Source organism: Spea bombifrons, chromosome 2, assembly GCF_027358695.1.
Source record: "Spea bombifrons isolate aSpeBom1 chromosome 2, aSpeBom1.2.pri, whole genome shotgun sequence".
In the NCBI taxonomy this organism is placed as follows: domain Eukaryota; kingdom Metazoa; phylum Chordata; class Amphibia; order Anura; family Pelobatidae; genus Spea; species Spea bombifrons.
In genome coordinates, this window is record NC_071088.1 from 109583051 (window position 1) to 109605329 (window position 22279).

Genomic DNA, 22279 nt, shown 5'->3' on the forward strand with positions numbered 1-22279 from the left:
CCTTTATTGTCATTTTATTTCAAAACTTGCTATAGCGATCACAGTTTTAACTGAATAAGGGTTTCATGATGAAAAATACGATATAATCATATAAGTACATTAATATGATACTTGATACCTGGTTTTCTTGCATTTTGTTACTTCTATATATTTTGCGTTTTAACATTTGTGTAGTTCCTCTTGACCTGGCTCAGAGAACAGGGCCTGTATGTTGCAGTAGAAGCTGATTTTGGTGACTTTTTTTATACAAATTGCTGATTTATAATAGCACTTGTGCTGCAAATAACTTCTCCCTTACAGTCACACAATATAAATAATGTTAGCAAAAAAAACATATACATCATAATATATTGTGAGTGATTCCCTTTTTGCCAGCCCTCCCTGAAGATAAGGAAGTATGACATAATAATAATAATAATTATAAATTACATTAATTATTATTACAATTCTTCTTCTGTTTTTTCTTCTTTTTATTATTATTGTTATTATTCATAATAATGTTATTTTTAACCTTTAATGTTTGTTAACCCTTAGGAAGAATAATGCCATTTCGAATGTTAATTACATATATGAAATTATAACACATTTTATTTACTCCAAAGTATCAACACCCTTCTAGTGTTTAATTGAGCAGACGCAGTGTAGATTAAACCCATCATTTTGTTTATATATATATAACACAATGTATATGCCGTTCTACTATTCAGGAACAGTTGTAAAAACTGCAATAAACACAATCTGACTTTATGACCTAATTTAAACAAGCTGATTTAAATTCGTATTTCTATGATAATGTTTATTCTGCGATACTATCAATACTGTACACATGTATGTCAGCAGATTTGGTTTTTGTACGTCTGATGGTAAGAAAAAACTTTAGAAAAGCTACACTTTTCCCTTTAAAACATTTCTTTCCTGGTCTTGCACGGATTAAAGGCAGTTCAGAGTGCGTGACTGTAGTTCTCCATCACTGCCAACATCTAAACAATCTTGATTCCTGAACTGGCTTCCCCTGAGACAGCCGGGTGCCTCAATTCAATGCCAGGAAGCTATGGACACGAAGATTTTTTTAAGTCTTAAACAACATTAAAAAAAAACGTATTAGTCGAGGAATTTTGAGATCATGCCATTCTTTTATTGAATACATTTTATTTGGAACCACGCTGGGTGTGCCTGTCTAACTGTAGATTTCATAATAAGTGTATATTGTCTTAAACACAAATAACGTATATTTCCCTGCTTCCTTAAGACGTTTGTGCAGTCTGGAGCTGTTTGTTTATAGATGGCGTGATAAGCATCCCCAGTAGACTAAGCATATGAAGCAACAGGGTTGGCAGTCTGGGCCTCCAACTGTTGACAGTATATTTGAAGCCTTTCTATCTGTTTTCCCTAAAGCACATTTCTGCTGATTTATGGACAGAGTTATTAATCTACGGTTAATGCGTTGTTTCTAGCACTGTATGTACATGTGGCGTATGGGTTCATCGTTCCGTGGCCATCTCTAAAATGAGACAATCATTATGCTGGATAGCGATTTTAATGTTAATGTACGATATTGCTGTTTTTTTGGCGCATGAAAGTAAAATAAATTCCTTGTTCGTTAAACACAGCACGAGGGGAAACTAACCACAGTCGGCCCTTAGGAGGGTTGAAAGCCCTTTTTTTTTGTTCTTGTAGGCTGGCAAACAGGAAAATAATTTACAATGTATCTTTACAGACTCGCAGACGCTGAAAAAAAATGTGTGGCCTGCTGTACAGTGTTATGCCCCATTTTCACATTACAGGCCTATAAAACAACGTAGCAGGCTGTGTTATTGAGAATTGTGGTTTCTCGCCCTGCAGTATAAAGTAACATTTATTCCGTTTTGTTTTTCTTCATGATAACTTCCCTTCTTCTGATATGCTCATTTTAATAATAATAATAAAAAAACCTACGATTGATTTCCATTTCCCAGGCCAAGATGACAAGTCTAATATTGCTGTCTGCGTTTACATTTCTTATCAACAACATTTATATTCACCGCAGTACCAAGATCCATTCATCTACATGGTTGTGTATATGCTCCTGAAGAAGTAGTTATTGGCAGTTTGCGCATGCAAATGGTAAAATTATATTTATTCCCAGCCATTCATCCTTCTGAGGTTGATAGATGAGTATCATTCACTGGGCAAGAATAACAGCTATTTTTTCAGCTGCCGATTCGGTGTGACTGCTAAAGTGCTTTCAGTCCCACTGGGAGAAAGATGCTATATAAATACTAGGTGTTATGTTATTTAAAGAAAATAATAAGATGCTTCCATTGGCGTATTTTATCCACAAAATCTATCTCATTTGCAAAATCTTTCTTGTTCATATACTTTTTTATCTGGTTACCTTTTAGGATCAGGATCACTGCTCGGTCTCCCTCTTCAGATCAGCCTTCTAGGGTCATTTCACATGTCCAAATGCATGTTCGGCATCTCCCAAGTCACGTCTGTTCCCACTTGACGTCTTTTACTCACGTTTTTGTTTACCGATGTGGTGGTGTGACATTCCGGTCATGTACAGTGTTTTGCGCCTTGGTGGCTTTTTAATCCCAACGTCAATTGCACACCTTTACCATGTAATGACCATTCTAGTTGAGTTTAGGTTTGCTTGTTCTGTGTTCGACTCTCTGGTAATAAACCTCTGCTAAATTCTCTGGCTTTGCAAGTATATCACCAGTCCCAACGTTTTGAATTAGGTTTGTCCCTAGGCTTGTTTTCCCAAGTGAAGCAGCTAGATTGTGGCTGTAATGGTACCTGGGGGTGTAACCAAAGGGCAATATGACTGTTGCAAATTGGCATACCCTAGTCATCTTAGACCAGGAGTTCAGTCCTTGACCAAGCATTGTGTCACTGCAAAACCACTCAGATCATATGTTTTTTTCCTTTTTTTCATGAATGTTTGCTTTTATATACAAGAAGAATTAAGTAAATGATCTGAAGTGGATTTTTTTTTGTTCCAAGTAGGAGTGAAAGGCATCCTTCCAACCAGAATGGCCATATATGTCTTTGTACGAGCAAAACATAACTGGCCATGGTTCTAGTGTTCCTGAATTTTGACGTTTTTTTATTTCTCCATATTTTTAAGTTTGACTGTTCGTTTGTCTCCTAACTCCTGCCTCATCATCATCTTGAGCACATCATCATCTTGATCATCACTTTCGGTTGGGCTTCTTGTACCAACACTGTACCATCTACCTAATTCTACATATTTTGATTAAGAACCAAGATCTTGCCCCTCCTAGCTTATCTTAAACCCTGGTCTTTCTAAATCCAATGCCTGGACTCAATAGTCTTGCAATGGAACTTGTTGGAGAAACATATTGGCTACGTGATAAGCAACCAAATTGTCCTCACTAAGTAACTACAATGTGTTCCTTCTTCTACTTAAAAATAATTCTGTCTTGTTGCTAACTGCCTTTATGCCTGAATGGTATATTCAGGGTTAATAATGCTGAAAAATTCATTGGAACCAAAACCACTTCATATCTCAAATATTCAGTCTGTGCCATGACAAGCGTGGGAGATTTTCTTCACTGCATACAGCAACATTTGCTTTTAGGGCCACTTATTCGGCAACTTCCGATTACGACGAATTAGCTAGATTTCAGTGTACAGAATGCTAATCTGAGTTGATTTGTGTAAAAAGGGTACAAATACATAGGATCTAGAAGACATTTACTTTTTGGATCTGGAAGAGATGTATCTATGCTGTCTGTCTTGTGTATAATATGCAATGTCACGTCACCATTAGTTTTAATCTCTGCTTGATAATCAGTGCTTTACTGGCATTCACATTGATGACATTCCCTCACTGCAAAAAATAAGTCTCTCTGTATGTTTGCTGGTTGCGCATTGGCAATAAAATTATACAAAGCAGCCAAACAGACAGGAGGAATTCTGTGGGACACACACATACAATGAAGTATTCCATTAAAGAATAGCAGTTGGCAGAAGAAGTGAAAATGGGGCAAGTATAGACAGAAATTCTTTGGATTCTTAAAAGGTCATGTATTTAAAAAAAATAAACATGTTAAAGAGCTTACATTTGGATCTAGCAAAAGATTCTGAGCCTGCCTTGTACTGATCTGCAAGGATGTCCTATAGCATTTAAGTCTGTAGCCATTGCAGAACATCCATGTTGGTGTTACAGCTTGCACAGGACGGATCCTATCATATAGGCAAACTTGTCTGTTTCATACGGTGTTCAACTGGCTGGGTTTCTCTCCTGTGGTAGCCATCAAGCGTATGCAGGAGATTGATGCCAAGGTCATATTTCCCCTAGTGCACTAGATACCATACGACTGGTCTTCAGCTTGCATCACTTCCTATGGCATTAACATTCTACTTAAGGGATAGATTGCAATTAAAGATACCAGCCCAGTACCAAATTGCCCCCCTGGTTTGTATTCTTGATAGCCACTTTAAAACAGATCTCTCTTCCTTGCTCCCTTCTGTCCCTCTCATATCCAGGTGTTACGCATAGTAACTAAGTAATTACGGTACGATTTTTGTTAGAAAATATACAGTTCACTGCAGTAATTGGTTGAATACCACTGTCCATAAAATATACATTGCGTTATATATGTAGATTTCAGGGTAGAGTTAGCATCCACCCAATAATTTGCAGACAGACTTGTAAAATATTTGCTTAGATCTAATAGTAACTCAAAAGAATAAAATATCAATGCCAGTATTTTTGGAACCAAAAATTGTAAGAACGGGATCATTTCTAGGTAGAGTTAATTGCAAGTTAAATGAGTCTAATCACAAACATACAACCTAATACACTAACACAGGGCTTGACAAATTTGTTGTGAATCTAGGCGCCAGGTAAAAAAGTTAGGAGCCAGGATTTTTTTAAACTAACAGTTGGTCAGGAGTGATCTGATCATCATCAGCCCACTTACTAAACTCACAGCATTTGACCTGGAAGCACCCTGGACTTTCAGGTCAGTGCTGTTTTTTTTTTTTTTTAATTAATTTTTTTTTTTAACTCTTTTGATGCTGATGTTCCATTGGAGCACAGCATTGACTGATATTTAGTCCCCAAATGTTAACCCCTGCAATGCCACGAATGTGTCATACACAATTGTGGCACTGAAGGGGTTAACGTTGCACTGTCGCTCTCATGGAGCGATCAGGCAGCAGGGGGGTGTTGGGGCTGGTCTCCACACTCATGGGGAGACCAAAGAACCCTCTCCCCTGTCCCTGAAGCTGCCTCTGGCAGCTGGGACACAATTGCTGGTCTATAGACCAGCCATTGCAGGAGGAGTCTCTGATGACTGCTGTGGGCTTCCATGCCTACAGGAATCATCAAAGGGCTTTTGGGGGCTCGTTTTTGCTGTTGCTGGTTTGCCTGGGCTTCCAGGCAGACCACCAGCAGCAGAGCCCCCTGAAAAACGGGAATTAACCCCTAAATGCCGCGATCGCGGCATTGAAGGGGTTAAAGCTGCCCTGTCGCTCTCATGGAGCGATCAGGCAGCAGGGGGATGTTGTTTTAGGTCCCCAATCAACACTGAACCCCCTTTCCTGAAGCTGCCTGTGGCAGCTGAAAACACGATTGCTAGTTTTCCAACAACCGCGTTTTCAGCCTACAGGATCACTCCGTGGGAGTGATCTCAGGCTCGGGGGCGGGCTCGGAGTGGCTGTGCTGTCTGCCCATACTTCTGGGCAGACAGAAGAAGCAGCGCCCCCGTGTGGTGACTCAGCCTCTTACATCCACAATTTTTTCTGGATGTAAGAGGCTGACAAAACCTAGGCGCCAGGACAAAATTCTCTGTCGCCATGGCGACCTGGCGCCTGGGATTTGTCGAGCCCTGCACTAACACACACTCTAATCCTGCAAGACACTCCCAACCAATTTGTCTCTGCCTCTGTCATATTGAGTTTGTAATATCCTATAATTGCTTATTTCCCAAACTTAAAACTTTTATAAATAAAACCTACTCTTTAGCCTCATAAATAACTCTTAACAACACCAAATCTCAGCTGTATCCAGCATGTGCCCCGTCTGAATCTATGGAATTGTAATTAACCAAATGAATGTCTTTTGGTTTGGGCAGGTTTGGACAGAAAAAGACATCGACAGAATAAGTTTCCAAAGAAATGTTACAAAAGCAAATCTGGGCATTTTCATTGGCTATTGTCACATCTGCAACTAGTAAGTAAATCCAAGGACATTCTTTATATTACAATGGTGTGTATTGATTTGATAGCACATCACAGAAATGTTAACCTTTAATACATACAAAACTGTTTAAATTATATCAGGGTTAAGCCTTAAATAAGCAAACTATGGATATATATATATATATATTTATATATATATATATTTATATATATATAGTGTCACATATGCATATAAACTAAAAAAGGAAAGATAAAGAGGCTGGAGTTTATTACCTTGTCATATTTACCCTATAAAACAAAATCTGATTTTATTTGCATCTCTAAATAAATTTTTGTTTTCCAAATGGAACTTTGAATTACTGCAGCTTGCTCATCTTTTTGATTTTCTGATGGTGGGAGGAAAATACATACAATTTATTTTTCTCGAGGCACAGATAGTATTAAAGCAACAAGTTAAAATGTTTGATAGCTTGGATTTTTCACTCAGTATTAAAAAAAAAAAAGATTTGGTCCACAAATAATAACTCAACACCATAGATCGTGGATAAATAACAGCCCACAGAGTTTATTGAACAACTACGACAGGATAAATACATTATAGATAATGCATAATCCCCTGCCTATGAGAACAGGTTGTACGTCAATTGTGAGGACGGCAAGAATCGGTATAAAATGTTTTCTGTACATTGTGTTATCTGCGCCGGTAACAAATATACAGATAAAACATATCCTCAATGTTTAAGCAAAAGAAACAGTGTCCTAATTGCGTGACTTGAATGTTTAAAGGTTCATTTTAACCACTTCTACCATTTTATTTATTTATTTATTTATTTTTTAATGTTAATTTTTATTTGGTTTTGACAGTAACAACAGATTTATGAACATTGCATATATATGCTTTTCATTTAGACAAAAACAACAAAATAACATAATCATACTTTTCTTTGAGATGAGATAGGAACGAAGGAACCTACCATTTCTACCTTTTTATTTAACTATTATTATCTTGAGTGAAAAGGATAGAGCAGCCCCTGCATAACGCATACTTTAATGGACGAGGAGACTGGATAAATCTCAATGATTTAACTGTACATTCTTGCAACAGCTTCTGATTTGGGTCAGTGCTTAATGTATAGTGATACACGGCAAACTGTACTGCCAGATCTCACTTTAGTGAATAGACCACTCACGCCATAATGTAGTCTTTAACTGCATATCAAAGCCACCAGTGAAAGAATTGTCAGAATGCAGCTGGATCCTTGCAAAATACATCATAAACACATTAGACAAGTTCAGCCCAAGAAGATTCAAGATATCCTGGGGCTAATAACATGGGGGACGTAGGCGTAAATAATACCCATGGGTACTTAATCTCGAGAACATATTTCTGCACTACTCGTTATGTGAATTAACTTCTGTATGAAACAGAGTATTACTAAACATAAGGCCACAATCACAGATAAATATGATTGCTAACAATGTCATGCTTGAGTCACATTTAGCCTTAAAACTTTTTAAAGGGGCAAAGGCAGCCGAGAACCAACTGTACTTTCTGTGACCTTTCACGAGTCTCCTAAAGGAAATATTCAGACATTACGTTAGTAGACAAAGTGGAGGATCTAATAGAAGACACATGTACGTGATGGTTTGCAGGTCTATGCAGAAGTCTTGAAATGAAAAAGAATGGAACCGGACACCGGTCACATATACCATTTGTTTCTTTTCAGATTCCATGTATTGGGTGTGTGATTGTAGTGGCCCTGCTTGCCACAAGGAAACTTGTATCGGAAAGGCCTGCTTCGTTACGGAAAGTATAGATTCAGACTCTGAAGAAGTTCAAAGAGTGAAGGGCTGCTTTAATAACAGCGTAATCGAGCAATGCTCCGTCAACATGGAAAACGCGGTAGCGGTATGCTGTAAATCTCACTTGTGCAACACAAATCTCACCACCATCCTTAGTGGTAAGGAATCATTGGTTTTCAACATGTTGTCATGAAACATCCCCTATATAATCTTTCAAAATTCTATACGATATGTTTCATGGGATGGCTGGCAGGAGGCAATAACCCCCATGGCATTTACTTAAAGATTTTGGGACAGTACCGGAAGCCACTTAGAATGTCTCTAGACCTTCTTAATATCCCCATTATTTTACAATTATGGTGGACACGTAAGCCATTTGTCCTTACGTTGCCGACGTTAAAGGCACATAAGAATATTCAAATTTTTTTTAACAACAAATGTAGCATTTTCAATGTTAAAGTGATCCTGCTATCCAGCAGAGTTGTGAATGCCAGGTAAGTAGTACAGAATATTATATATACACATTGAGCTAGCAAAATTACTAGCAAATATAAATACATATAACAATTATAAGTGAAAATTTATACTCAACAAAGTAATACCTTGTCATTTTTAACCCTTATGTTATGCTAGTCATAGCATTTTATATTATTTTATTTTTAATTATTCTCAGAGAAGACTACAACTGTACCCTCGGAACACAGCATCATACTAATCGTCGTCCTCCCAGCATTGCTATTTCTGTTGCTTCTCTTCCTGCTTACATTCTTCTTTTGGAAAATGAGCCAACGAAGCAGGAAAAAATCCTTGGCCAAACTTTATGATTTTGATACTGATTTTCCAAAGGCATCCATTGTTGGCGACAGTACATTAGGGGTGAGTGCATTGAAATCCTGCACAGATTTTATTTGTACAAGACGAAACATGCTCAATTTCATCTGAACTGCGTTCACAGAGGCTCCAAGTATGATCTCATGTCATTAGCTTGTTAATAGTGGCATGTGCTTGCAGACCACGAGGGATTTTGTTGGATCATTTCATCATGACCCTGCATACCAGGGTCAGTTCAATGGGAAAAAAATATTAAATAAATATTTGAATTAATAATTAAAAAAAAAACATAAAATGTATTTGGTTAATTAACTACTATGCGTAATAATATAAGGCAAATAATCAGGTAGTAATTCATCCCAAAAATATCATTTTGGCACCTAACTTTTTGTGGTTCCTTTCATTGACATACAGCCCTTTGCAATTATATTAACACAACTAGAAATTTTCTTGGGTTCCATGAAAACAGCTAAGTGACCCCAAACATTTGACCGGTAAAGTATTACTTCAAATCAAGCCCTACAACTTTGTGCTGGGGTCCTAAATTCTACTCCATGGGTTTGTCCAATTCTGGAGATGTGGATCCCGCGTGAAAGGGGAGAAAAGGATCTTAGTATGATGCTTTGTTATATCTACAACTTTGCTCTTATTAATGCAGTCAAGACCTTGATATCCTAGAGAATAAAACTGTCCTGAAACACCCTTTCCAACTTTAAAAAAGAAAGTTTGTTAGACCGGGATACACAGTATCTCCATAGGCAAGGAGAAGCAGATATCACCTTCATATATGTGGGATTATGTTAAGATAATGAAATATCTGTGTTTTTAGAACATCTTCGATAATGTGCAAATCTACATTGCTCAGTGTGTACCAGATTTACCATATTAATGTCTGGAACAGTGTTTTCCATTCAACAATACAGTGCGCTAAGCCTATAGAGTATGTTGGTATGATTTACATGGCAGTAGGGCAACTGTCAGAAACTCTGGAGAGCTGTAGGTCACATGAGAACCTCAGGAGCTGGAGAGTATTTACTGATAAAGCAAAATAATATAAAAGATTGAGCTGATAATGTATAAGGGTTTTGAGTTTCAGATAGGGTTGCATGTCACGCGATGCACTTGTATATGTCTGTGCATAAACAAAGTTTGAGAAAGTCTACTAATGGAACATCTGGTGTATCATGTTATCAAAAGTTGTCTAAATTACATAAGTACCGTATGTATGGAAAAGATATCACTGCAGGAAATGCTTTCCAAACGGTTTTTGGGAACATCTGTAAAAATGTGACAGATTCCAGAAGTTTGTTCTCTTCTTATTAAAAAGCATAGCATACAATACAACCATGGTCTCCAAAGGTCCCTATGGGCGTACAGGACACATACTACATAGTAATGGGGCTATAGAGCATATTGCAAAAGTGCTTCTAAACTAACAAACATTCATTTAATCAAATAGTTTGCGTGTAACTAATGAATATGGTTGAACACTTTCAGAGTTCTCTGGTGCTTACTTGACAGGTAAATGAGAAGCCCTGACTCTATTTAGCAGTCAGGGCGGCATGTGGTTGTGGGGATAGAGGGGTCAAGTAAAGGTCAGGGTTATATAACAGGTTAGGGTTGAGGTTACATAATAAAAAAAAAAAAAGTGTAGAAGCTGCTAGATGCGCTCGCGCCGCTTAGTTGGCCGCGCCTTTTTTGCGCTCGAGGGTGTCTCGAGCCACTTAGTTTAACCGCGCTTTTCTTATATGAGGTAAAGTGGTATCTCGCGCTGGGCTCGCGCTGGGCTCGCGCTGCGCTAAGGGCGGGATTTTGCCCTATAAATAGACCTGCTGAGGTGCGTTTGTTTCACACCTGCGGCGAACCGCTAGCTGACTGCACTGACCTCTCTGTAGCGTCTGGTGAGCGGCAGCTTAGCTGGAGAGCCAAGGGTACGAAGATGGAAGAACTTCTTCTGAGGCGCCCACCCTCCCACCCAAAAAAAAAAAAAAAAAAAAAAAAAAAAAAAAAAAAGAGGGTTTTTAAAAAAAATAAAAAAAATCTGTCGTGGCTTTTATTGGGGTTAAGGTTGCCCTTTTTTCTTCTGAAGGGTGAACCAGTGGTTTTGGGCTGTCCTGGCTTTAGGGCGGATGGTCTTTGAGTATTTACCGTATTTTTCGCTCTATAAGACGCACCTGCTGATAAGACGCACCTAGATTTTAGAGGAGAAAAAAAAGGAAAAAATATTTTGAGATAAAAAATGGGCTAAAATATTTATTACAATAACTGAATAAGCTATGAACACAGTAAGACACACACAGACACAGTGAGACACACACAGACACAGTAAGATACACACACACACAGTAAGACACACACACACACAGTAAGACACACACACACACACAGTAAGACACACACACACAAACACAGTAAGACACACACACAGTAAGACCTCCCTCCCTAACCCCCCTTCTCAGTATCTCCCCTCTAACTCCCTAACCCCCCCTTCTCAGGATCTCCCCTCTAACTCCCTAACCCCCCCTTCTCAGGATCTCCCCTCTAACTCCCTAACCCCCCCTTCTCAGGATCCCCCCCCCCCCGCCCCGGTCACTTACCTTAAACTCCTGTGTTGGAAGCGTGAGGCGTTTGTCTCGGGTGCCGGCGCTTCACTGCTGAGCGCCCAGCGTAAAGCGCCGGCACCCGAGACAAACGCTTCCAACACAGGAGTTGAAGCGCTGAGGCAGGCGGCGGTGGCGGTGGCGGCGGCGGCGGCGGCCGCCAGCAAAGGATTCCTGTATATCTGTCAGGCAGGGGGGCCCGAGAGTTGCCGAGCGGTTGTCTTCAGCAACCGCTCGGCACCCCTTGGGCCCCCCTGACTGGCAGAAATCCAGGACTCCTCTGCTGGCGGCCGCCGCCGCCTGCCTCAGTTGCGACCCCGGATTTATCGGCGTATAACACGCAGGTAGGGTTTAAGCTCCGGATTTTAGTTAAAAAAGTGCGTGTTATACGCCGATAAATACGGTATATCGTTGCCCCCCCCTCCCTGCCTGCATCTTCGCTCCATAAGACGCGGCTGATTTTTCATCCTACTTTGGGAGGAAAAAAACTGCGTCTTATGGAGCGAAAAATACGGTAAGTATGGTTGCACTCTGGGGCTTGGGCCAAGAGTGCTTTATGGTTTACAATGTTTATGTTGATATTAAGTAATTGGTTGTTGTTACAATGTAAACCAAATAAAAGACCACGGCCTGTTTCTCCAATTCAGTTGTCAGTGTCTTTATTTATTAGGATAAGACGGTATGAGTTAAGCTGTTTATTTGTTGTGCATATCCCTTACAATCACATGCGATGTAGTATCTGTGGGATTCTAGATTGTAAGCTTGCTTGAGCAAATCCCTCCTCCCCTTTTAGTTTCTCTAAGCCCAAATTATTATTATTAAATATTAATAATTAAATATTATTTATTGTATTATATAGCTCCATTACGTTCCACAGTGCTGTATGACATAACAAGTAGTGAATAACATAACTTTACTGGTTAAGTCCTGTTTACTTATTGTGCATCATTGCAGAATATGATGATGTTATATAAATCAATAAATAATAATTATTCTTAAATTATTTTCGATGGTAAATGAACGCATCTGAGCACGGTCCTTCTCAGGGACACAATCATTTAAAAACCCAGAAACAGTCTATGTCTGGGTCTCTTACTAACATAAATTAACATGTAGTGTGGGTCTGTTCCATCAAACATTTTGCATTGTTATATTTATGTCCCAATATGCAGCTACCTTAAAACATTTTTTAAGTAATAAAAGTGTTGTTTATTTTTTACAGGAGCTCCTAGATGAATATTGTACTACCGGCAGCGGCTCTGGCCTTCCATTCCTTGTCCAAAGAACCGTAGCTCGGCAAATTACTCTTGTTGAATGCGTAGGTATGGAAATGTTTAAATCTATTCATGTGTTTGGCGGCAACGTGGTAAAAACTAAGCAGCAATTATCAACCAAACACAAAGAAGTTTTATTTGTTTTTATTTGTTTTCACCAAATTATCACTTAGAGAGGACGTCATCATTAGAAGCAGATTGGATATTTGGTCTGATGTAATCCAAAACCTGGACATGGTGGTGTCTTCTATTATCACATTACATAGTTCCTATCTATGTATTTTGGATGGTTGGCTGGTTGTAATAATGTAAATTCTCCTTTTGGTAGGCAAAGGACGTTATGGAGAAGTATGGAGAGGCATGTGGCAGGGGGAAAACGTGGCTGTGAAGATATTTTCTTCTCGTGATGAACAATCATGGTTCAGAGAGACTGAAATTTACAACACAGTATTGCTGCGGCATGAAAACATTTTGGGTAAGTCTCAGATATCGAAATTTACATTTTTCCATGTGCAACCGCGTGTGTCTAAGAGGCAATAAAGAAATTATTTATGTTTTGCATATTCAGCGTGCACTACAACTTGCATCTCACTTTGTTGCTACAAGTATCCTCCGAGCGGAATTCTCACTGAAAATACATAAATGCTTGTCACAAATTGGGAAAAACATGAATGTGAATATCAGAAAGAATACAATGAATAAAACAACTGTAGATAAATTCAAATAAAACTTAGTAGTCCATTTCTTCTGTGTGATGATCTTGTCACTCCTCAACTATTTCTTCCAATGAATTCATTAGTACATTACAGGTTTTCAGGACCTCCTCGTATGAGTACATGTGGATACGTCAACATAACCACATGTTAAAATATCATTGTGTGATCATGTGAGATCATGGAATACACCGTATTCGTTAGTACTTAACATATAGCTGATCTAAATAGTATTTGGTATTGTATTTAGTTCAATTTAGTTGCATTTAGTTTAGGTGTCTTATGTTTTAAAAAAAACAATTTGTGGTTCTTTGCAGGATTTATTGCTTCTGACATGACATCTAGAAACTCTAGCACCCAGTTGTGGTTGATCACCCATTTTCATGATAATGGATCACTTTATGACTATCTTCAAAGGACTACAATAGATTCTGAGAGCTGCTTGCTACTGGCAGTGTCAATCATATGTGGCTTGGTGCATCTCCACGTGGAGATATTTGGTACCCAAGGGAAACCCGCTATCGCACACAGAGACCTTAAAAGTAGAAATATCCTGGTGAAAGGAAACAAACAGTGCTGCATTGCAGATCTAGGTGAGTGTGTACTACCATTTCAAATCATACACTAACACACTCACTAATGTCATACACTAACACTCGTTTACTCTAACACCATACACTTACCATTCACCATACATGTACATACACGCATAGTGACCCCACTGGACACCTTCGTTACCATGCATCTGCGGCACTCACCTTAGTGTAGCCTTTGTGCCTAGACGGGGAATCATTGGAATTTGTTTCTTGTTGGAGAATTGTAGGAATGGGAACATTTCTGAGGGGGGGAATAAATATTGTTCCTCATTTCATGGCGCTGGCAGCGCTGCAACTTGATCATCCTTGTTAATTACCCACATTAGTAAAACTAAATGATACTTTGGATTTGTATAAGAAGCATCATTTACAAAGAATTTAAATAATTTTTGAGTATTATGTTATCAAGTTGTCTGTTTTTTGTAATTGTACTTGATTTAACATAGGAAATATGCAGATTTATTTTTATTACGTGTGTAATCTTAAAGGATCTGTATGAGTTCTCATCCTGCGATTGTTAGAATAGTTCTGGATTCGCAGGCTTCCCCTTCCTCAGATGTAAAACGAGCAATGTTATTTCCTCTATAACTCAGGCTCGTTATAGCAGAACACAAGCATCCCCCGTACATCCAGATGTCAGACATGTCCTGTCCAAACACTTAAGACCACTACTTAGGGGAGCGCAAATGAGACAGAAATCAATACAGCACAGAAGGCATTTGATTATATATTTATTTATATATTTATATATTTTATTTTATGTCCAAAAAGAGCTGTAAAGGTTTGAGAGAACAAAAGTTAGAAGATAAAAAGCATGTGCATCTTACACTTATATATACACACTGTCATGATCAGAATATTTGATACCAGCTAACCACAAGACATGTTCATGTATAAATGTCATAATTCCAATTTACAGAACAATTTCCATCTGATAAGCGAATATTCGCGTGGCGTAACTGCACATATTAATATTAGACCACGTGCATTGTGCTCTAATATCAATATATCTGCATGATTATCCTTCCTCTGGTTGGATAAGGATGATGGGCATTAAAATTTGAGCTCAAGGGCCTTAGGCTGCCTCTCCTGGAAAATCAGCTTGCACGAACCCCAGCCACAATCTAGATATGATATGATTCAAATAGGAGATTTCATCATAAAAAAAAACAATCTTCTTGTATTAATCACATGTTGAAACAAAGTCGGTTATGTGTTTTATATTTTTGCTGATAATCTCATGTTGCTGGAAACTACGCTCTCTAACATATCACGAAATGAAATCAGGCTTTCGCATAGCAAGGAATTGCCCCACCCTGATCCCAGATTTCCTCTGCGAGTTTAACCTTCAAAATAAACTTAGTTGAAGAGCAAAAATAAAAAAAATGTTTGCTTCAAAGCTGACCCAGCAAATATGTGAGTCCTAGCCAGAAATAAGATACAAAAACCACTAACGTCACATTGCCAAGTCTGCCCTTTCCTTGTCCAGGGAGAGCTCAGAATTGAAGTGGATCAGTCCCTCCCTAAATCCTCGTTGGAAGCACGCATCTTGGCCACACTGACTTTAGTTTGCTCTGATGTTTGTCCCGTTGGTGAAATCTGATATGTCAGAGCAGCTGGAGGAAGAGGAATAATAAATAAAAAAAGATAAAAAGGTATACCCTTGACAGATAAAATGTGCATTTATGCAAGAACTGCCACACAAGGCACAGCGCTGCTGAGATAAAATATAAAACATGACTCTAAAATCACCTGTATAATACACATATTTTCATCCTTTTTAGAACGTCTGGCAATGACGTACAAAAATAATAATAATGTAGATGGCAGTGGAGCATGTGTATTACAGATTTTATTGTAACCTTAATGATCACAAAGTTACACTTTTTTTTTAAAAAAAGCCACAAAAACTTGATTGAAACTATGGTTTAATCAGCTATCCTTGATTAGATATCCGAGGAATTTACTATAAATTTCATTTTACAAGTAATTATGTAAATTTTTTGTATTGTTATAAACAACAGTGCTTAAAGAATAAAGCATAGTTTAACATCCAAGCATTGTTGGGAAAAATCTGATAATCTCAACGATCTATCGTCAGGGACATTTGGTGAGTCCCTTTTTGAGCAACGTGTATTTATATCCTATGGTCAGACTTTCATTTTAAACGACATTAATTAATGTACATTCTAAACCACAGCTAGGCAGAAAGACCACTTTAATTCTCTCCCAAAGTCGGTTCACCTTAAAATATATTATAGACACTCCAGCCATCATATGTACTTTAATGCAGCTAAACCGTCCCTCTTTCCCCTCCGCCAGACAGATCTCCTGCCTCCTGAGCCTGTTACGGTATATATTCGCTGCCAGTCAGCTGCAGCATTGGCTCGGTAAGGGTTCTGGTGGGATGGGGGTCTAACAAGTGCAGAAAAGGGGTCCTATTAATTTGAACTTTTCCAATCAATGGTGTAAAAAATGGTACAACATGGAGGGCATGTTGTGCTGCACCTTTGGCACTGCAGCTTCTCATGGTAAGTGATAAGGTAAGTCATTTCATTTATATTTTCAAAGATTTATTGAATGCGTATTCGTTAGGTATGTTGTATTTTCCTGTGCATTCTTTGTTGATGAGGATGTCTGGGGCGTTAGACTATCCCTTTAAGCTTGCATTGCTGTTTTATATAGAAGTTGCAATGCAGAAAGTGATAGTGCTATATAAATCAAAAATGAATACCAATAATAATTTGCTCTAAACACACTACACAGGTGATTGTGTAGTGTATACCTGTTGTGCATTTACACACTGGAACTCTTTGCAGTGCTATATGTCACAAGCATGTAAGGAAATACCTGTTTGTAATTGTAGGCTTGGCTGTGATGCATTCTCAGACTGGTGATTACTTGGATATCGGTAATAATCCTCGGGTTGGCACCAAACGCTACATGGCACCAGAAGTCCTCGATGAAACTATACGCACTGATTCATTTGAATCTTACAAACAGACCGATGTGTGGGCATATGGATTAGTGCTGTGGGAAATCTGCAGGAGAACGATTATAAATGGTGAGCTAACATCCAAACTGTACACCCTACTACGGTGAAATTAATGGCAAATCAAATTACCGCTGGAATAATGAAGAGAAAATGAAACGTTGCATGTAGCTCCCTGTGGCTTCATATTTTTTTTAACATTGCAGAATTCCATCATAAATGCTGTTTATTAACTCTTGATTTAAACGTGGATCTTTCATTGAAAAAAGCTGCATACTTTAGTAAATTAAAAAAAATGATGTTATGCTGACATTTGAAGTTAGAGATGTTTGGAAGCTAATACAGATTGAGATGAGTTTGTAAGACTATATTTTTTAATAGAACATTCAAATGAGATTAATTAGGAAAAGTATTGTTTTATTGTGTGTATCCACAAATAAGCCAGGCGGGGGATGGTACCAGGCCAAGTCTATCTAATGGCATGGCTCAAAACAATAGGCTCCATCTTCAAACTAAGTTAAGGCAAACCCTTCCCCTGAATTCCGAATTTATTGCAGTTGTAAAACAGAAGAGACACGTTATATTCAATAACAAAAATATCTGGTCATAAATAAATACAGAAATTATTAACAGCAGTTCCGCTAGCTTGGGCATACCTGGCAACTCAATGGTTTTGACCCAGAGTCTCCATGTGAAGCCCTGCTTCCCAGGGTCTCCAGGTCAGTTTGTTCTTTCCCTTGGCCACTACCCAAAACTACAAAACCGGGAGGCAGATTGTCCTCTTGGGGGATCAAGCCATCTGGTGTCCCGCTGCACACCAAGCTGGTTTACAAGGGAGATCTTTCATCTCCCCTAACAACCTATTTACGCCATGAAGGCTGCATCAGCTCAGCAAAGCCTCCATAGACTGCATTAAAAGGGGCTGCATGCCTTTAGGACATGGAGCGCCGGGATATGACGTCACGTTTAATTTATTCTGGATGCAGACCAGAATACTAAATGTAGACCTTTGTTATTTAGACGAGGATACATTTATTGATTTAGCTCCGTCAGATTATGTAGCTCTGTTACAATAGGGAACAGTGAAAATATGTAATAATGACATTTAAACTGACAATGTACGGAATTGACAATAACAGTAACACACTATAACACATGCTGCTACATAAGAAGAGGAGAAGAGGGCCCCCGCTCTTGCAAACTTACAATCTATTATTGTTGCAAAGTTAATATATTAAAAGAAAACTATTGTTCATAGTTGTTGAAACAATTAGATATGAGCATATTCCCTGCTTGCAAATCTGTCCAGGTAAAACATGTGACACAGGCCCCCTAGTGGTAAGACCACATAAAACAAAAATGAAAGAAATTGTGTAGACACCAAAAACTTAAACAGCACAAAATTTTAATTAAGCTGTGTCGACAAGCTTTTATTATTATTATTTAGTGTTTTATATAGCGCCATCATATTCTGTAGCGCTGTACAATGGGTAGACAGGACATAGCAAGTAGTATACAGTATGACAAAATAATTTGACTTACAGAAACTATAGGTGACGAGGGCCCTGTGCAAACAAGCTTCTTACATGACAAATCCTATAATGTCAGCATCTTGGTCAGGTGCGTAAAAATGTTAGCATGACAAGGTAAAGCCAGGAGGATGAAATCTTACCTACTTGAGTTGTAGGGGAGCTACAAATTTTGTTATCAAGGGCCAACTTACTAACATACCGTACTAAATAATAAGCAAGGACTCCAATAAAGAATGAGCCCAGAACGGGGGTAACATTTCTACCAAATTTATTTCTACCAGGGTTTGTACATCATAGTAAGAATTGTACAGGCACAACCACTCCAGCAGCCCAGACCCACCTGTATAGAATAGGCTTGAACAATGTAAGCAATAATAACGGTTATGCTTACATTCAGGGGTTTCATACATTTAGAAACAGAATGATTATGATCAACCTTCTGTGTAGAAACAAGATATGTTTGGTTGCAGAAGAATCCGTAGCTCCTTTGAGGGACTCCTTAGTCCTATCTGGAGACACCTCTGATTACTTTTTACAGTGATATTGATTGAATGTCCCAATAATAAGTACTCACCATAATAGTAGTCACCCCATTTTTCGCCAGAAGTTGTGGGTGCCAACTAAATGTTGTTTGGCCCTGCATGTAAGCGAGGAGAGCTTAAGGTAAGATAAGACAATGTACCATAATGTTTGCGTATGCTTAGTGGACGTGTTGGAAGACATATGTAGAAAAGCTCTCTTACAAGATGCATGTTGGCCTCTCTTCAGTATTCATATTATATGTATTTGTCTCTTTCTGTGTGGTGCATGCACACGAGTAACTGAAACACCATTTGTATATATATATATATATCAAAAACACATAAAAAAAAAGAAATCTGAGAAAGCATGTGAGATCATGTGTGTAGAGGGCATATAAATACTACTTCTTTTCAATCCACAACAGAGTCAATGTTTTGTATGCTGCCTCAGTCAAAATGATGTCATCATTTTGCCCTGGGGAGAATTTTTCCATTGATGTCACATGCTTCGTACATTTTGACCTCTTTTAAGGACAAAAACGCATCCTTGCTAGCAACGACTCCAGACCAGTAAATCTATAAAACCCATAAACCAATCTAGGGACACAAGTTAAGAGAAATATTCTTAAATATCATTAAATATTTAGTAAGGTTTTTTAACGTGGCTTACCTTGTAAACAATATACTGACTGTTTAAAGGCGTCTCCAGGTTACCGCTGTAAAGTTATTCATTTTTCAGCTTTAAACCTATAAATTACCCAGAGAAGTCCTGGGAGATACCCTTAAGAAGAATGTGATGTGTACGCCATAGTATTAATGATAAAACCTCCCTTTCACTATATTTTACATTTTCTCGTTTAAAGCAGTATCTGTTGCTGTATTGATGGTATTCATCTAATTGGATTTCTGCATCCATTTATGGAGTTTTATATAAAATAAATAGATATATTGATTTAGTGAAAATAACTTTCTGAGAGAGTTTCTCAGTCCTGTATCTGGCCACTTGCTTAGCCATTGAAAAAAGTTTTGGTTGACGTAGGAACGGTTGGGGAATCAAAAATTGGTGGCATTGCAGGACTTGGCTAGCCAGCTACTTATGGCTTTACCCCAATAAAATTCCAGAAAAGTAATGGGGATTTCTAGGCAAAATGGGCACCTTTTTCCCCTCATCTGTGATATGTATATGTAATTCTGTGCACCAGCTCAAAGATTTAAGTCAGTGTACAAAGTAAAGTGACATTTAATTTCAGGGCAACCTAGCAAACATGTATTATGGTTTCATATACAGAAAGCCCAAATACCTACAATGACTATAATTGTCGGTATCTATACCTACCTGCCTTTATAGGGTAAATACTGATTTCAATAGAATCTGCCCAACAAAGGAACACTTATCGTTACCTTACGCTAATTGGTATGACAAGTTATTATTATTATCTTTTATTTATATAGCGCCAACAATGTACGCAGCGCTTAATACAATACATATATTCAAGGGGTATGACAAGACAAGAATGGACAGATTAAGGCAAACCGATACATTAGGTGGAGAGAGCCCTGCTCGCAAACTTAATTCTTATAGAAGAAAAGCAAAAATATGCACTATTTAGGATTATGCGTGAGGTGGGAAGTGATTATAAACGTTTGGTTTTTTATATTGCCACTGGGTCCAGATCACAAGCTTTTTACGGTATTTTTTTCCTGCCAAGTACAGGCTGCAAATGTGGGCCATTTCAGCATTACTGATACATATGAGTGATTTCTCATTACATGACAATTAATTGTTTCGTTAAAATGATCTGACAAGGCAGAAACTGCCTCTTCTTCGACTGGAACAAAACGGACACTCCAGGCCTGCTAATCAGTGCTTTTGATTTCCACTGGTTTTGTTTTCTACAAAAGATTAGCCGTAAATTATAAACACTCTAATCTGGTGTCAGCACCCAGGTCCATGATTAAAGCAGCCATTACATTCAATCAACACTCTGTTTATTCAACACTGATTAGAAAACTAGCAGCATCAGAGAAGAGCTTGGAAGCCTGCCATACTTCCTACAGCCTGTTGCCATGAATGTGAAATGCGGGATCATTTCCACCATAAAAGCATCCTGCCTAAGCAGTGAATGTATGTTGTGGAGTGGAAAAATAGATCGTTCCAGGGGGCTCACACTTGACAATGAGTCTATTCCACTTAGGCACAATAGTATTACGGAGTCTGAATTTTACCCGCAGAATTCCAAGGCTTGTAATAAAAGATCTAAACTGTACGGTGAGCGATTGTAACGGGAGAAAGAAAAACAAGCCAAATGGCAAAAAAAGTGACAGCTTGTGTAGAGTAAATGCACTGTGAACTCAGACATCTTCGTTTAAATATTCAGTCATTCTAGACAACAATTCATATACAAAACTCTATTGCATTATTCAGAAAACTTGGGAAGTCCTGTTAAAATGGATCTCTCAGAACCTTGAACCTTTAACCAGGGATGCCTATACTGAATGGAACACCCTTGATGTCCTGCATTTATTGCTCGTGCCTCAGGTTTAAGAGGACATCTGGTCACATGTATTATTCATATATCACATAGCATTAAGGGAGGGCTGGCAGTGGGGCCAATTGGGCATGGGCTGCACTAATTCACAGAGAAAGAAGTTTTTTGTGCCCTTGGAATCCCACATACAGCCACTGGGTTGATGAGGAATTTAAGCAGCAGTTACATCATAATTTGACACTTTTGTGGATTTCCTATACAGTGGGTTTTGGGGAACATGTGGTGCACATTTCAATCAACCACTCATATGGGGAGTCAGCATAACTTTCATTCATTTCAGTTCCTAAACTATTTATCCACACATGTCAGCGATCTATTTTACATCCAACCCACTATGGATAGCAGGGCATAAATTTGCCATGCATAGCATTGAATTCATTATAGTAACAGAAAGGAGGAATCCAGGGTTCAAAGAACACTTTGAAAAGGGAAGATATATGTGACACTCAGCGTTACTAGTGTTTAAATCAGGGCTGCATTAATAAGTGGGAAAACTGGGCACATACCCAGGGCTCACCAACAGGAGGCCCGCCACAGACGGCCCTTACATCGGTCCCGGTGGCTCCATGGGACTCATGTGGCACTTTGACAAGGTCAGCAATTTGCCATCTGAAGACATGTTAATTTGGGCATTTTTCTGGCCTCTCTTTGCACTTTTGCAAAAGGGCGAGAGCGTGTGCCCAGAAGCTCTTTCCTTTTGCAGAAGTGCATT

General features: G+C 38.6%; 1 protein-coding gene across 1 annotated transcript in view; it reads left to right on the plus strand.

Moving 5' to 3' along the window:
* The window catches only part of ACVRL1 (activin A receptor like type 1), a 30581-nt gene that overhangs the window by 1319 nt on the left and 6983 nt on the right, over window positions 1-22279 (plus strand). Inside the window, exons 2-8 of the mRNA XM_053455544.1 lie at window positions 6090-6187; window positions 7884-8117; window positions 8633-8835; window positions 12613-12712; window positions 12993-13139; window positions 13695-13970; window positions 16840-17037. Coding sequence (XP_053311519.1) covers window positions 6133-6187; window positions 7884-8117; window positions 8633-8835; window positions 12613-12712; window positions 12993-13139; window positions 13695-13970; window positions 16840-17037 — 1213 coding nt within the window. The 5' untranslated portion in view covers window positions 6090-6132. The remainder of the gene's footprint in view (window positions 1-6089; window positions 6188-7883; window positions 8118-8632; window positions 8836-12612; window positions 12713-12992; window positions 13140-13694; window positions 13971-16839; window positions 17038-22279) is intronic.